At 38.4% G+C, this 17344-nt stretch overlaps 1 protein-coding gene across 1 annotated transcript in view; it reads left to right on the top strand.

The window, feature by feature from the left end:
* DOCK3 (dedicator of cytokinesis 3) overlaps positions 1–17344 on the top strand; it is a 558375-nt gene that overhangs the window by 424933 nt on the left and 116098 nt on the right. The window contains 1 exon segment of the mRNA XM_088022140.1: positions 13040–13121. Within this exon segment, the coding sequence (XP_087878266.1) occupies positions 13040–13121 (82 nt within the window).

Genomic DNA, 17344 nt, shown 5'->3' with positions numbered 1-17344 from the left:
GAAACAAGGTATGTTGATGGAAATAAAAGAATTTAGGGAGACAGGAAGAAGACAGATGCTAGAAGGTCTGGACTGCCAGGTGGATGCTTTTAGGAGCTTCATCTACAGAGCTGGAGCAGCACTGAAGGTTTCTTTTTTAAGAAAGGAAGTCATATAGTTCAAGCTGTGTTTGCAGAAAATACATATAGGGGTGATAATTCAGGCTGACCTGGAGGTTGGAGTGCCTAGAGATGGAAGGCTACCAAAGATACCTGGACACATTCCCAGAGGGCCTGGGCTTCAGAATCTGCCCATTCATTTTTGGCCTACCTCACTCTATAGTAGATACATACAATACGTGGAAAAGGTAAACTGACTATGTACTATAAGAGTGCCCTCTAGTACCTTGGCTGGCAGGCCAGAGATAGCTAAGTATGTCTTAGCATGTGTGGTGAGTTTGTGCTACAACGCTGTAAATGCAGAGAAGAGATTATGTTTACTGAAAAATGTTGTATAGCCTACACTGATCAAAGTACTCAGAAACTGGGCGCCTGGGTGGCTCAGTTGGTTAAGCGACTGCCTTCGGCTCAGGTCATGGTCCTGGAGTCCCGGGATCGAGTCCCGCATCGGGCTCCCTGCTCAGTGGAGAGTCTGCTTCTCCCTCTGACCCTCTCCCCTCTCATGCTCTCTCTCTATCTCATTCTCTCTCTCAAATAAATAAATAAAATCTTTAAAAAAAAAAAAGTACTCAGAAACTGCCAAATCCCCATTCCAAGCCTGCACAAATATCTGGCTGCCTCGTCCCAGCCACAAGCACAGGTAGAGCAAATCTCTGACCTTAGTACACCTTCTTTCATGAGACTGCAAGTACCCTATGCACATATCTAGCTTTCAAGGCTGCCCCACTCTCAACAAAAAGTTCGAAAAGGGCCAAAGGGCAGACCACATGGGACCTGCTCACTGCCATTTCTTTATAGTCTATCTGACTTCCTGGATTCTTGTCACATATCCCTGGCTATTGACGTCTCAGACTGTCTCACTTGGGCCATGTGCAGACCATAGACTTCCTTATCTATGCCAGGTTTTCAGAGGTCAACTTACCTCTCACATGCCCATTTCTAAGCTTTAGGGACTGAGAACGCCTGCATCCGGGGAGTGCCATTCCTAGATCTGGCCCCTCTGAACACCTTTCCTCCAGCCCTCAAACCCCACCTATGTATACTGACTCTAGTGTTGCTAGCCTTATAATTTTGTTCCTTGGAATAGTGCTGCTATGCAGTAGTACAGAATCTTTTGTCCCAGTGACCCCCCCCCCACAGACCATGTAGAACTTTATAGGATGATAGAAATGTTCTGTATATAGCAGAACATTATGGTGTGCCTGGTAGCCACTAGCTTCAGGTGGCTATTTAACACTTAAAATGTGGCTAGTTTGAGAAGTGAATTTCTAATTTTACTTAATTTTAATTAAGCTTAGACACAAATAACTACATGCGGCTAGTGGCACTACCATATTGTATAGCATAGCATAGAACCTGGTAGGCTGAGTGATCTGCTGAACTGGTTGTGCTGGATCATGGCAGAAAGGATAGATTGAGCCTGTGTGCACAGAATACCTAGAGGAGGGAAAGACATGAAGCAAAAGAGGAAAATTAAGAACAAGAGAGTTGTTTGTAGTCTCAGATGTATACATTTGTGTACATTTATAGGTATGTAATATTTAGAGACATGTAGCTACTTTCAAGTGGTTTATTTCCTTTTGAGCAATATTATTATTTTCACCATTTAAGTATATATCAAGAAAGACAATTGGAATGAGTACAGGCTTTGGAGAATCCAGACATGAGTTGAAATCTTGTCTCTATACCTTATTAGCTGTGTTACTACAATATTGGGTTTTAAAAAAGATTTTATTTATTTATTTATTTGAGAGAGAGAGAGAGAGAGAGAGGAAGTGAAAGAGGAAACACAAGCAGGGGGAATGGGAGAGGGAAAAGCAAGTTTCCTGCTGAGCAGGGAGCACAGTGTGGGGCTCAATCCCAGGACCCTAGGATGATGACCCGAGCCAAAGGCAGATGCTCAACTGACTGAGCCACCCTGGTGTCCCTATAATATTGTCTTTAAAATAATATCACTAGGGGCTCCTGCATGGCTCAGTTAAGCATCTGACTCTTGGTTTCAGCTCAGGTCGTGATCTCAGGTTCATGAATCAAGCCCTGTTTCTAGCTCCATGGTCAGCAGGGAGTCTGCTGGATATTCACTTTCTACCTCTCCCTCTGCCCCTACCCCTGCCCACTCTCTACCTCTCTCTCAAATAAATAAATCTTTTAAAAAATAATATTGCTAATTGTCCCATATTAAGGGAGAATAAAAAAGAATTTGACATAGTTACATTGTTCCTATATTTTAAACTTCTTGAAAAAAATTAGAGCTTTTAAATACTGTCAAAGTTTTAGTACTTAGGAAATCTTTATTTGCTGTTGTTCCTTGAGATTATCCCTGGGCTTCTCAGCCTTATTCTTTAAAAGAAAATGTCTAGTAAAATGTTAGATTTATTTTTTTATTATGTTCCGTTAGCCAACATATAGTACATCATTAGTTTTTGATGTAGTGTTCAGTGATCCATTATTTACATATAACACCCAGTGCTCATCAGAGATTTAAATACTCATTTGGCTTTCAAGTTGGCTCAGTCTTCTAGCTTCCACTCAGAAAACAATCAAGATTTTTTCTATTTCTCCTGTGTATATTTATTTTGGTTTCTATAGGCTCTGCTATTCCCATCAGGATTCCCTCTTGACATATAATATGTTAAACAGAAAAATTTTGCCTCATTGAAACACAGAAGCAGCAGCAGAAATAGTAACAAAAGAACAAGTTAATAAGTATAAATAATGTATATTCTGGTATCCGTAAAGGACTTATGTAGTTACAATATAGGCCAAATCTATAGGAGAGAGAGAGAGAGAGAGAGAGTGTGTGTGTGTGTGTGTGTGTGTGTGTTAGAGCAGACCATGAAAAACCTCAGGCAAATGCTATGATTTTTCTTCTATATGTGAATATATATTCTTCTTGCTCTTTCTCATGCCCAGCAGAGAAAAATATGTGTAGTGAGTAAAGGAAGGAAATTTAAAAGACAAAATGTTCACATTCTGAACAAAGAGCTAGAAAGAACAGAACAAAAGATTATCATTGTAAATGTAGGTAATGAGGGAGGAAGGGAGCAGGGTCAGGAAGATAGTCTTTCCAATGACAATTTGAAGTACTCCTGCCAAGTTCCTGCATATCACATGAGGTAATGTATGAGAAAATGCTGACAAACTCTATAAAGTGTGGTACACGTGGTGATAACTGCTGTCATCCTGTTCAAAATCTTGGTGTGTGTTTATTCCATTTCCTTTATGCTGTGTAGAAATTCCGAAGCATAACTGCAAAGACTGGAGAGTTTCATGCACTGAATTCCTGGAGAGAGTGATGTTTGCTCAAAGTGTGTTTTACTTGCAGTCAGATCCTACTAGTGAGAGAGTGAATTTTTGAAGTTATCTTTTTCTAGTTAGTAGACTATCCATTAGGAAACACCATGATTGGACTATGTTATGTGTGGTTTTTCATAAAAGATAGTCATTTTTCTGTATTACTTACTGCCAAGACATTGTTTTTCCCTGAAGCCTTAGAGAGCAAGCACACTTTAGCATTTGTTTAAGTCTTTCTAGTTTGCATAGTAAATAAATTGGGAAACATTGTAATAAATAAATAGGAAAACATTGGATCATGTTATCAGTGATTTGCTCTTAAATGCTTTATTTTTCTATGATAATGCTTGGCCATATTTTTTTCTCCCTTTATTTTTTATTTTTTTTATTTTTTTATTACCATATAATGTTTGTTTCAGGGGTACAGGTCTGTGATTCATCAGTCTTACACAATTCACAGCGCTCACCATAGCACATACCCTCCCCAGTGTCCATCACCCAGCCACCCCATCCCTCCCATCCCCCTCCACTCCAGCAACCCTTGTTTCTTGAGATTAAGAGTCTCTATGGTTTGTCTCCCTCTCTGGTTCCGTCTTGTTTCATTTTTCCCTCCCTTCCCCTATGATCCACTGTCTTGTTTGTCAAATTCCACATATCAGTGAGATCATATGATAATTGTCTTTCTCTGATTGTCTTATTTTGCTTAACATAATACACTCTAGTTCCATCCACGTCGTTGCAAATGGCAAGATTTCATTTTTTGATGGCTGCATAATATTCCATTGTGTATATATACCACATCTTCTTTATCCATTCATCTGTTGATGGACATCTAGGCTCTTTCCATAGTTTGGCTATTGTGGACATTGCTGCTATAAACACTGGGGTGCACGTACCTCTTCGGATCACTACATTTGTATCTTTGGGGTAAATACCCAGTAGTGCAGTTGCTGGGTCGTGGGGTAGCTGGATTTTCAACTTTTTGAGGAACCTCCATACTGTTTTCCAGAGTGGCTGCACCAGCTTGCATTCCCACCAACAGTGTAGGAGGGTTCCCCTTTCTCCTCATCCCTGCCAACATCTGTCGTTTCCTGACTTGTTCATTTTAGCCATTCTGACTGGTGGGAGGTGGTAGCTCATTGAGGTTTTGATTTGTATTTCCCTGATGCCGAGTGCTGTTGAGCACTTTTTCATGTGTCCGTTGGCTTGGCCATATATTTAAGTATAGTCAGATAAATTACGAAGTAGCATTCTTTCTATACACTTGATGAAAGTGTTCTTAGCTAAATTGTTTTTTCAGCATTCATTTATTAATTTGTTTAGCATTTCTTTTAGAACTACTAGGTCTGGGTTATTCTTGGGAAGTTACAAAGGACCTATCTATGAAGGGTGCATTTGTCTACACCAGACAAAAAAGAGCTGTTCCTGAATACAGAGAAGCAACCACTGTCCTAACATTGCTTATTTGACATCAAGGGCTAGCATGGTTATTTTCTTATCACACTTCAGACTGCTTGACCTACAGCTGACAAATATAAGTGTGCTACTTCTGTAGACCTCAGAGACGTAAGTAGCAACACATAGAAGGCAGGGTCATTCCCTCCATGCCCCAACTTCCCCACATGGTTGTACAATTTCCTTAGAAGCGTTTTGACTTGAATGTTGGAGACAGCAAAGATGACCTGTTGTGCTGTCCTGTCAGCAGAACCTCATCCTCTTTGCACCCCCATTTATTCATCTACATGTTTTTATTGTTAGAATTGGGAGCCTGATCCTGGGATAAAAGCATAAATCATTAGAGTAAAAAACAACTGTAGCTTTTCACATAACTGATCATTAAGTAACCAGTTATTTTGATTTCATGAGAAGTATATGATTTCTAAAGATCCTTTAGGGGCTGTATAATTAGAAAAATGCTATTATAAACATTCAAGAATATGTGATAACAGGTTTACTCTTGTGTCTCTTTTGCTTTAAAGAACATGAAAAGAATCTATATCCTGGGATTGTTTGTCATTCAAGTCTCTGCTTCCAAATCAGGCAAACCATTGTTCCCATCACCTCTCAGTCTCCCGGGTCAGAGTGCCATAAATGTCAAACAGACTAGGTGTACCAGCAGAACTGGGATGAGGGCTTGGCATGAGTTTTCTAATCAGAGGGGTCAAGTGTTCCATGTAGGTACTAGGGATTATGGGGCTAGCTGGATTTCCTTCAGGCAGCACCTCTGGGAGCCTATGTGACACAGACACTGTGTGTCTCTAGGGCAAGATGTAGTTTGCAGCATTACCCATAGAAACCCCATCCACTCCTGCACCACTTTTTTTCCAATGAGCATTTAATAAGATGAAATACAGATAAAGCATGGGCTTTGAAGTCAAACAGATTCAAATTAGAATTCCAGTGTCACTGTTCTCTCTCTACTTTTTGATCTTAAGCCAGGAACTCTGCCCCTCTGACTCTGTTTCTTCAGAGATGAAATATCTGTTATGAGGATTAAGTACAATTAGGCAGGAAAAGAAATACTTTAAATAATGCCTGGTGCATAAAAGATACTCATTCAGCGGCTGCTTCTGCTGCTATAGTAAGTTGATGACTACCCAGAGCTTCATCTCCCACCCATGTCTTTTCCCTGAACTTCAGACGTGGGCTTTGATCTGCCTGTTTTTTTGTTCACCTACATATCCCACAGAGACTTTAAATTCAGTGTACACGTCTGAACTTTATATCTTTCCTGGCTGACTACCACAGCCAATCAACCGCTCACATCCATTCTCCTCTCTTCTGTTCCCAAACTGCATCATGGCTTGCTGGAGCTACTCCAGTTGCCGTTGGAGTATTTTCTATGTTACCAACTTGCTTTCAACCCTGTGGCCCAAGTGATCATTCTAAAGACTTAGGACGTCAACACTGCTTCTCATAGTTGAACTTTCCGGGCCTTTCTAAGGCCCATGATGGGGTTTTCCAAACTTTCTAATCCTAACAACTAAAACTTTTTTTATCTTTTACATCAACATGGTTGGGACTGGAGGAGATTATGCTAAGTGAAATAAGTCAAGCAGAGAAAGTCAATTATCATATGGTTTCACTTATTTGTGGAACATAAAGAATAGCATGGAGGACATTAGGAGAAGGAAGGGAAAAATGAAGGGGGGGAAGTCAGAGGTAGAGATGAACCATGAGAGACTATGGACTCTGAGAAACAAACTGAGGGTTCTAGAGGGGAGGGGGGAGGGGGATGGGTTAGCCTGGTGATGGGTATTGAGGAGGGCACGTTCTGCATGGAGCACTGGGTGTTATGAACAAACAATGAATCATGGAACACTGCACCAAAAAACTAATGATGTAATATATGGTGATTAACATAACAATAAAAAATTAAAAAAAAAACTAATGATGTATTGTATGGTGACTAACATAACATAATAGAATGAAATAAAATAAATGCAGATTCTTGCACTCTCCCCAGAAGTCCTCTGAGTCCTTTCCTCTAGAAATTCTGATCCAGAAGACCTGGGATGGAGTCCAGAAATCTGTATTTTAATAAGCTGCCAGTTACTCCTGATAATAGCCAAGTTAGGAAAACCCTCACATATAAGTCCCCTCTGGATTTGTCTGCTCTGTGTTGCATAGTACCTTTGACCACTCCCCAGTTCTCCAGTGCCCTCCTAACTCATGCTTGGAACCTTCCCACCATCAAGCTGCCTCAGACCTCTGAGAGTCTGCACTTGGAGCACTCTCCTAGAATCCCCTTCTCTCCATCTCTAACTACCCCTCACCAAATGCTGAAAGCCTAGCAATATTGCAAGAATCCTTTACAGTATCTCATTTGAGCAGCTTATCTCAGTAGAACTTGTCAGCAGCCCCTTTCTCTGTAATTATAGCATTTTTCACATTATGTTGCAATTTTGAGTTTATGTGTGTCTCTCTTCTAGTAGACTCAAAACCTTGAGGATAGGGAGGGACAATTTCTCTATTCCCAGTTTCTAGCTCAGTTTCTGAAATATGGTAGAGGCTAATGAACACTTGTTGAATGAAAAGGAGGGAAGAAGGCTGGAAAGAATCCTTGAATTGTAATAATAGCTTTAAAAGTGTTCTTTGGAGCCCTGAAGTGTCTCAGGGACAGGTGGTGATTAGGAGAAAGGCCTAAGTAGGGAGGATTCTTTCCCCCCATCCCCCCACCGCCCAATTCAACCAAAGTAGCTGTCTTTATCAATTTTTCATATATTGAACAGTGTGAGGTTTTGTTGAAAAGAAAAGCTGATACTAAAAATAAATTTGAAAACCACAGTACTGATTTGCCTTTATGAAACCCCTTTATGCATTTCTGCTCTTGTGCTTCAGAATGAAGTGGGAAAACTTGAAGAACTTGAGAAATAAAACCAAGTGATCTAAATTGGAAAATGAATCTGTGATGAAATACTAGAGATTTTTTAATCTGTTGATTGTGCTATGTACTATGGCCTTGGGGCTACTTGTCTGTTTTTAAGCACCTGGGAGGTTATCACAAAAGAGATGCTAAGTAGTTGCCATCCATCTCCACAGAGGACCAAATGAGAAACATGAAGATTAAAATGAATGAGTTACGAGAATTCTTCTGAAATTATATGAGGAGCATGCTTGTATTTCCAAAACAGAGTCTTCAGGAAATATTCTCCCTAAGTATCAGAGACTATCTCTGCCTCAACATAGGCTGGCATCTTATTGGTGGTCACCGAACATTTGCTGTAGGGGTGCATGAATTGCTATCCATGGAGATGTGTATGAATGTATGAATTAAAAGTTTCATAAGATCAAGTGATCTTAAAATTAAGATACTATAAGACTTGCCACAGATTCAAATTATGGAATTCATTTGTAGCAACTTGCCCAATAATATGAAATTATGAAATTAATTTAACTTCATATACTGTTCATGCGTAGCTCATCGTAAAAACAACTAAATATGGAGACGTTCTCTTATAATGTTGCTTATTGAAAAGTAAGAATTTAACACCATCTCTTTTTTCTTTTAAAAGAATTGGAGTTTTCTCGCCCATATTGTTTAAGAGAAAACCTGACCTGTTGCTCTCATATAGAGGATGTTTGTAAAATCTCATGAATAAATTTTACTCTTTTGGCCACAGTTCCTTTCATACCTTTGGGAAATATGAGTGGTTGCTGTAGCTCTCATTGGCAAGAAGATTCGATCAGCATTTATCAAACTTTGCACAGACTCCATTGCCTTACATAAAAGCAGCTTGTGGGGTCAGATGTCTTCGGTCCCATTGGTACCAAACACATAATAACATTTTAAGCCTCTGAGAACTTCCAGAGGGTAAAACCTTGTTTAACTGTGTTTAATGCAGTATTTTCCACTTTTTTTGACCACTTCAGGAAACATTGGATAGGTATTTGCCTTCAAATAGTTTGAATGTTAGCAGAAAGCATTATTTGTTTATCAGACCCATTGGAGAAGCTAGCAAAACAGGAAATAATTAGATGTGTACCCAAAGCCCTATGAAATGAGGAAAAAAAAACAGTTATTTTCAGTTTCACAAATTGTGAAGGCCAGGTGAAACCAGAAGCATGAAAGGCTCTAGGACATGTGAAGGTCTTGTGGGCACAATGAAAACTCAGGGACCTCCTCCCACTCTTGAGGAGAAAGGGAAGTTCTTGGGTTCTGTAGGGCCAGCAACCCTGTCCACTCGGGAATTTGTTTTATGTACCCTTTTATCTTTGGACCAGAGCTTGATGTAGCCCCTCCAAACCATATACCCTTCTGTGGGTCTAGCAGCTCCAGCAGCAGTCTGCTTGGTAGATGTCTGTCCTTGAGAGATTGGTAATGTGATAGTGAGAGCAGTTGCAGGTGTTCCTTCAACAAAGAATGTAGAAGTAATGATAAATTCTCTGGAAAAGACATAAACTTCCTAAAAATGTTTCTCTACTCATATACCAAGTTAAGAGCTAACTGAGTGGTTGTTAAGTGCATATATACATGTTAGTTAGGATAGATAACTACAGTAACAGAAAAATGTTACTTTGATGCTCTTATTTCCTATTTCTCTGATACACCTCAACTTTCCATTACTAAAACTACTAACTTATTTGTATCTATACTTGTTGTTTCCTCCTTGGTTCTTTCCTTGATTCTCTGAGTTTCCCAAGGAGGTGGGAACCTCTTTTTCCTTTGCCAATTATTTTTTCTCTTTCCTCTGTCTTCAGTATCTCACCATCTACGAACATTGTCCTATTAGAAGTAAATGTTGTTGGGTGTACCCCATCCTTTTTTGAAGTCAGGTTGTTGAACTGTAATTTACATGTAGTAAAATTCACTCTTTTTAATACATAGTTTGGTGAGTTTTGACAAATTACAGTTGTGAAATCACCACCATATTCAAGAAGTAGAAGATTTCATCACCCCAGAAAGTTCCTTCATGCACCTTTGCATTCAATCCCTGCCCTCCTTCCTCAGCCGTGACAGCTCCTGATCTGGTTTCCTTCCTTATAGTTTTGCCTATTCTAGATTATAACATAAGTGGAGACATACAGTATATGGTCTTTTGTGATTGATTGGCTTCTTTCACTTAGCATATGTTTTTGAGATTCATCCATATTGTTATACATATCAGTAGTTCTTTTTATTGTGAAGTAATACTCCATTGTATAGATATTCTATTATATGGATTGTCCATTCATCTCCTGATGAACATTTGTGTTCTTTACAGTTCCTGGCTATTATGAATAAAGCTGCTATAAATATTCACATATGGGTCTCTGTGTGGACATAAGTTTTCATTTCTCCTAGGAATAAATACCTAGGAGTAGAGTGATTGGATCATATAATAAGTGTACGTTTAACTTTATAAGAAACTGTCAGACTGTTTTCTAAACTGGTTATACCATTTTGAACTCCCCTCAACAGTTTATGAGAGGTCTAGTTGCTCTACATTCTCACCAACCCTTGGTATATTTAGTCTTTAATTTAGCCATTTTAATAGGTGTGTAGTGGTATCTCACTGTGCTTTTAATTTGTATTTCTTTAATGATTAAGGGTGTTTTCTTGAGCTTATTTGCCATCCCTGTATGTTCTTTGGTGAAGGGTCTATTCAGATCTTTTGTCCATTTTTAAATTGAGTTGTTACTTATAAAGAACTCTCAGAACTCCATAATATGTTCTTAATACAGTCCTTTCTTAGATGAGTGTTTGTAAATATTTTCTCAGTCTATAGCTTGTCTTTTTACTTTAATAGTGTCTTCCCAAGAGAAGATGGTTTTAATTTTGATAAAGTTCAATTTATCATTTTGTTGTGATTCCTGATATTCACTTAATAATCTGAGATCAAAGATTTTTCTCTTTTATGCTAAATATGGAAATACAAATGTGAATAAAATACACAAAGGTACTTGTCTTCATTTTTCTCCTGTATTTTCTTCTTACAGTTGTATAGTTTTAGCTCTTATGTTTAGGTCTATGATCCATCCAAGTTACTCTTTTGTAAGCAAGGATCAAAGTTTAGTCTTTTTCATATGGATTAGTAAGCACCACTTATTGAAATTACTGTGCTCCTTTACTTAATTTTGGTGCATTTATTGACAATTAATTAAGTATAAACATATGTATTATCCCACATGTTAATAAAGACCTCCCTCGGGGCGCCTGGGTGGCTCAGTCAGTTAAGCATCCACCTTCAGCTTGGGTAGTGATCCTAGGGTCCTGGGATCAAGTCCTGCATCAGGCTCCCTGCTCAGTGAGGAACCTGCTTCTCCCTCTGCCCCTCACCCTTGCTTGTGCTCTCTCTCTCTCTCTCTCTCTTTCTCTCTCAAATAAATAAATAAATGTTTAAAAAAAAATAAAGACCTCCCTCAACCCAACATGCCCATTCAACTATAAGTTTATGACTTCTACCTTTCCATAGCCATTTATTAAAGAGTAGCCTATGGGATGCCTGGGTGACTCAGTTGGTTCAGTATCTGTGTTCAGCTCAGGTCATGATTCCAGGGGCCTGGGATTGAGTCCCATGTCAGGCTCCCTACTCAGCAGGGAGTCTATTTGTCCTTCCCCAGCCACCCACCTGACCCCACCCCCAGCTCCTGCTCTTTCTAGCTCTCTCTCAAATAAATAAATAAAATCTTAAAAAAAAAAAGTAGTCTAGACTTACTATTTCTGCCTCCTCACTTCTTACTCCTCACACTGGCCTCTTTCTCTACCATTCCACTAAAACAGTTATTGCAAGAATCACAGTAGTCTCTGTTCTGAACAGCCAGGGGACACTCTTGTGCTTGTCTCATGTGTTTCTCACTAGCCTTGGACTTCACTGACCTCTCCCTCCGCTTTCAGACATTTTCTTCCCTTGACTAACATAGCATCCCACCTCCTCCTTATTTTTCTATTTGTCCTCATATGTCTACTTTGCTAGTTCTACCTCTTTTTTGCTAACTATCAACGTCCCTCAGGATTCTGACCAAAGCCGTTTTTCCTGCTCCTTCTATGCACATTCTCTCCTTGTTGCCATCCAACCCCCTGGCTGAAAAAAATCTCGTTTATATCTGGCCTAAATATTTTTTGAGCTTCATTTCTGCATATTTAATTGTCTACCAGGACCACAAGCTCTATGAAAAAAAGTACCTTGTATGTATCTTGTTCACATTTGTAGTCCCACATTTAGCACACAGAACTTAATAACTATTTGTTGACTAAATGAACAAATGAATACATGAACAAAGTAAGCAACCTGTGAAGTTGATATTATATCTTATAATTCTAGGACAATATTTTAATATTGACATATATGTGGTGAGTACGTGACTGTGGGCACAGGAGAAATAAATTACTTTCAGAATCATATACGTGGTCTTTGCCATGGCTCAGTTTTCCTGTTGCAGTTGATGGGGAGCCTTGTGATGAAGAGGTAGGAAACTGAGTCTGGGCAAGAGTGAGGGAGTGAGGAGACACCTCTCCAGATGTCACAAACACTGTATCTCTGGTTTTTTAATTCAGTAACTTACTTCAGGAGCTAACTTGTGTTGTTTGTGGAATAAAATGTTTTAATAGCCCTATTAAATTCTGATCGCAACTTTAGTTATAATACATTATTTCTCTTTGACTTTTTGCTCAAATTTTTCTAAGTCCCTGTAACATTTTTTTTCTTATTCCTGAAATGATTCTTAAGCGTTATATAGGAAGATGTAAATTGGGTAATGTAGATTTTTTTGGCTGGAGTATGGTGGATATTTTTATGATCTGAGTGTTCACATCAGAGAATGTATATGCTTGTTATGGGCCTAGCATTATGACTGGAGCTTTCGGGGTATTTGGAAAATAATAGAAGATAGTCTTAATTGCTCCTCTCAGGGAGCACACACCTTTAGGGAGATAAGAGTCACTACCAGCAAATAAACAGCAACAGCTGTTAGGCAATTTGTAGTGTCCATTGCATGCTGCTTGGCAAGAAAAATAGTGTCCTGCCATTAGACACGTACTTTTGGCCTTTCCTGTCACTATGAGCTGTTCTGAAAGTGTTTAGGGCTTCTCTATAAATGCCCTTTTTATTTGTTCTGGAGCATGTGGTCCCTTACATTTTTCTGTCTCTCTCTCTCCTACATTTCAGTGAGCGGTTTCTGGTGAGACTGAACAAGAATGGTGGGCCAAGGAACCCAGAGAAGATAGAACGAATGTGTGCCCTTTTTACAGTATGTGCAAATTCTCTTTCCCTTCTCTGCTGTTGACTCTACCCAGGGGCCTGCTATGTGGATATTGTCACCCTGGAAACGAGCATTTATTCTTACCTCCCCACACACTGGGGAGATTAGGACTTGATTTATGTTTCTATCAGGTTTTAATGAAATATTTAAAGAAAACTGAAATCAGCTATAGTTTTTAATTGATTTTTTATTAAAGAAATATAATCAAGTACCTTCTACTAATATAGATTTTAGAAGCTATTTAATATAACAGACAAAATCTGAAAGAAGTCTTTCTTACTATTCTTATTCAAGGCCACTGGGAATTTCTCTGATGTATAAGTATAGTTTCTCTAAAGGCATCCACCAAATTTACAGCTTTGTAGTTTTTTAGTGAGTGCGTATAAAGAGAGACAAACTAAGTAGTTCTTCTCTCTCACATACCAAATAGAAGGTCTTTTCCTACTATGATCTATGCTTTCATTTTTTCCGAATAACCATGCTGTCATTCATGGTCTCCAGGATCACAAACGCATCAGCTCAGAGAAGATGTAATAATCTGCTTCTAGAAAGTGCTCAGCCTCACAATACCACATTGCCTTGTGTATTCTTCAAGTTGATTCTGATTTACTAAATGTTTTTTATTTAGTTAAAAAAAAAGCTAGTGTGCAGCTTTGTTTATTTCAGTTTATTTATTTGCTGAAGGAGAAAACAAGACTGTGTTACAATTTTAAACTAGTTTTGACTCTCATGGAGTCTTTGATCTGCTTCAGTGCTACTGAGATACATTAAGACCCATTAACGCCCGGAGGTGTGATAGTCTCACAGTGCTACTGCCCTGGTGTGGGGTGCATGACTGGTGGGTGACAGGTGTCAGAGCTTACAGTGTGCCTCTTAAACACAAATGGGATTTAGCTAGGCATCTTATATGTGACTTTCTCTGGAAGATAAAACTGGATTTTTTACCTGACTTCTTTGTTCATTTACTACAACTTTATCTTTCAAAACTTCAAACAATGTTACTGCAGAATCAGAAGCCACTTTCACAGGGATAGCTTCTATCGAAAGTGCTCCAGATGTACAGAAACATTTGTAAGTTTAGTTAAGCTAAAGTGATTTTTTTTTTTTTACCCATCTTTGAGCTCAGCATTCAAACCTTAGGAGATAATACTGGAAGAAAGAGCAGGTAAAGCAGACCCATGAAGATAGTTAAGGGAATTAAGATGGTTTAGTCTGGGAAAAGCAACACTGTTTCTTCAGCAGGAAAAGAACAAGGGAAAGCACAAGTTGCAGTTAATGGGATTTAGGTTTGAATATTGGGAGAGAGCTTCTGAAGTGAAAGTGTCTAAACATTGAGATGGTTCTCTGGGGCCACCTTTCTGAAAACAGAAATAGAAACAAATGAGACACCCATCTGTCTAGAATGCCTCAGTGATCTTAGAGGTTTTTCTAGATCCTGGTTCTCTGATAAAGCAGCAAAAGAAACCATTGCTTCCTTGTTCTTTGGCATTGTGGAAACAGAGCTGTGTGCATGTGCTATCTTTGAATATGATGAGTACAGTCCTTGTCTCTTGAAAAACGAACTTAATTATGATGATATTTGAATGTAATTACAGTAAATCAAAATTTTCATTTTGTAGCATTTTAATTATCTATATGGGCCCAGAGGCCTACGCTGTAGCTGTGACTTGATAAATCAAAGATGCACATAACATTCCTGTGCTCTTATTCTGCCACAATGGGAAGACACAAGGCTGCTAAAAATACCACTTCTGTAGTTCCCTTTGTGGTACAGCCCTGGATTGTTTTTTAAGATCCTAAAGAGTGATTTGAGAAATTTTTACAAAGCACATGAAATTTTTTCACAAGATTGTCTTAGCCAGGATTTTCATGTCTTACTTTAAGCTATATGAAATAATAATTTTGGTGGAAACTATTTTCTCATCTAAGACTTGAGTGCCTCCTGTGGGCTAAAGGAGTTTTCCAGATTGACATACGTGCTACAGAGTTTGAGAGTAATGCACAAATATGCAGCCACAGCTGTGGTCAGTACCAACCTGATAGCTTACCTTAGCAGCAAGAAGAGGGAAGCCTACAAACTGAGTGGTTTTGCAGGATTACTTAAGCAGACTTCAGAGCCACATTACAGACCAATCACATTATTCATGGCTCAACCTTGTTCTCTAAAATCTGGATTTTTTCTGACCTTGTTAGATTTCAGAGCTTCCTGTCCAGGAAGAATTTTATCCAGAAGGAGGTGTTTCATATTTATGTGAATGTCTAATACAGTGAATATCTAATACAGTGATTTCCTAATGTTATCATTTCATGATAAACAATGGCTATGTGTATGAGCGTGTGAGAGCATGTCTGTGAATTTACTTATTATTAGACATCCAGTGCTTCACACACAGTGCCTGGCAAATACTAAGACCTCGGTAATGATTTGTTACATAAATAAATGAATATGTTTATTTTTTTATTATATTTGAGTGACCAACTCAGAAAATGAACTTGTGTTGTTTTCCCTGCATTCATTGGCATTATATTTTCTACATTTATTTATATCTTCTGTTTCTTTTATAGCCTAAGTATGAATAAATTGGCTTTGTTGTGTATTTGTAAATCCAATTATCTCTACAGAAAAAGGGCAGTTCAGGCACAGGAAAGTGAGTTGACTTTTCCGTGTTTCAAATGGAACATCAGCAACTGAGTCCCAAGATGTTGAGCCCTGAGTCACTGCCCTATGACTACTGTATAGTTGGGAACCCGCTTTTAATTATGTAGGATTGGAGGGTATGCTCCAGTGAATAAATCTAAATTCAAACTCTGCTCACCAAATGAATGGTGGGAATCCCTCTTCCCATCTTGGTTTTACAGGTCTTGTGAGTATTTTAATGTGGATAGCCACACTTGTTACTTAGTCGTGAGGAGTGTTTAGTAACTCTGTGGTAACTGTGTCTAACCATACACTTATATTTAATAGGATAGCTTTCACATTGAAATTATGTGGGACTCTCAATAATTTCACATAAAAAGTTTTTTTGCACTGATTATTCCCATTTTATATTTATTGACTTCAAATAAATACCACAGAGAGTTCTGGGTACCATGTACAAAATGGTCAAAAGGACCCCTACTCCATCTACTTGCAAAATACCATAAATTATATTTCCGTTTTCTTCCTTTCATTCACTTAGAACCAAGAGAGAGGTCCTGTGCTCATGTGTACAACTGATCTGATTAGTGTTTGATCATCTTTGGTAACTGGCTTGAATTCTTAGATGTAGGAATTAATCATCATACTGGTTATTTGATAGTTTGGATTAACACAGTCCAAGCTATGTAGAAGGAACCATTTCACTTTGAAATGTGTCAAACATTTCTATATCTTTCAGTAAATAGACATGTTTAAATCCCCCCAAAAGCACATAAAAGTGGTAATCTGGGTTTTTTTTTCATTTTATATGTATTTAGTAACCATTTTAATAAGTGTCAAAATACAGAGATATTTTGAGGGTATTATTTTAAATTCCATTTATAAATTAAAGGAAGTGGTGAAATGGAGCCTGAACCATCCTTTTTCAGTTTCAAAAGACAACTTTCATGTAAAAATATTTCTTTGTGATTCCAGAGTTACACATTTATTTTAAATTATTTTGTAACCTATTTCATTATAAGCAGATTTCATTATTCCATCAAGAATTTGATCAAATATCATAACCATCTAGAATCTAAAAGTTTCAATTTCACCATTGCACCTTACTTTTTAATGTCTCCTTTCCTTTCATATGTTTAAGACCATTCTACAGGGCAGAGCTGGGATTACGGTAAGGCAAGCAAAGCTCAGGATCCTGAGAGTAAGACCTCCTTTAACTTTGCACCCTGGGTGCCTTGCTTGCCTTACCCTAGTCCTAACCCTGCAACAAGGTATAAAAATAAAGCAAACATGGGGACTCTGGATCTCAAAGCTCATTTGAAATTATAACTGTCACTTGATTGTCCCTTTCCCTGCTTTTTTAAAAAGAGACAAGCATCTGGAACCAATCAAAAGATGGGAAGGACAGGGAACTAAGTAAGGGAACTTATCCTAGAAGCAAAAGGGAAATCTTGGGAAACTGTCCCATTAAGGACAGAGGTTATTCCATCAATCATCATCAATTCACAACAGTGTCTCTGAGTGAGCAGCGAGTTGACCTGGTGAGAAGTCTGAAACAGAGTATATATTAAAG

This window comes from Eumetopias jubatus, unplaced genomic scaffold (assembly GCF_037043125.1).
Source record: "Eumetopias jubatus isolate StellerSeaLion01/CBP00866 unplaced genomic scaffold, mEumJub1_p1.0 scaffold_1, whole genome shotgun sequence".
NCBI lineage: Eukaryota > Metazoa > Chordata > Mammalia > Carnivora > Otariidae > Eumetopias > Eumetopias jubatus.
The sequence above is the reverse complement of the archived record's forward strand: the minus strand, read 5'-3'. Positions and strand labels throughout refer to the sequence as shown.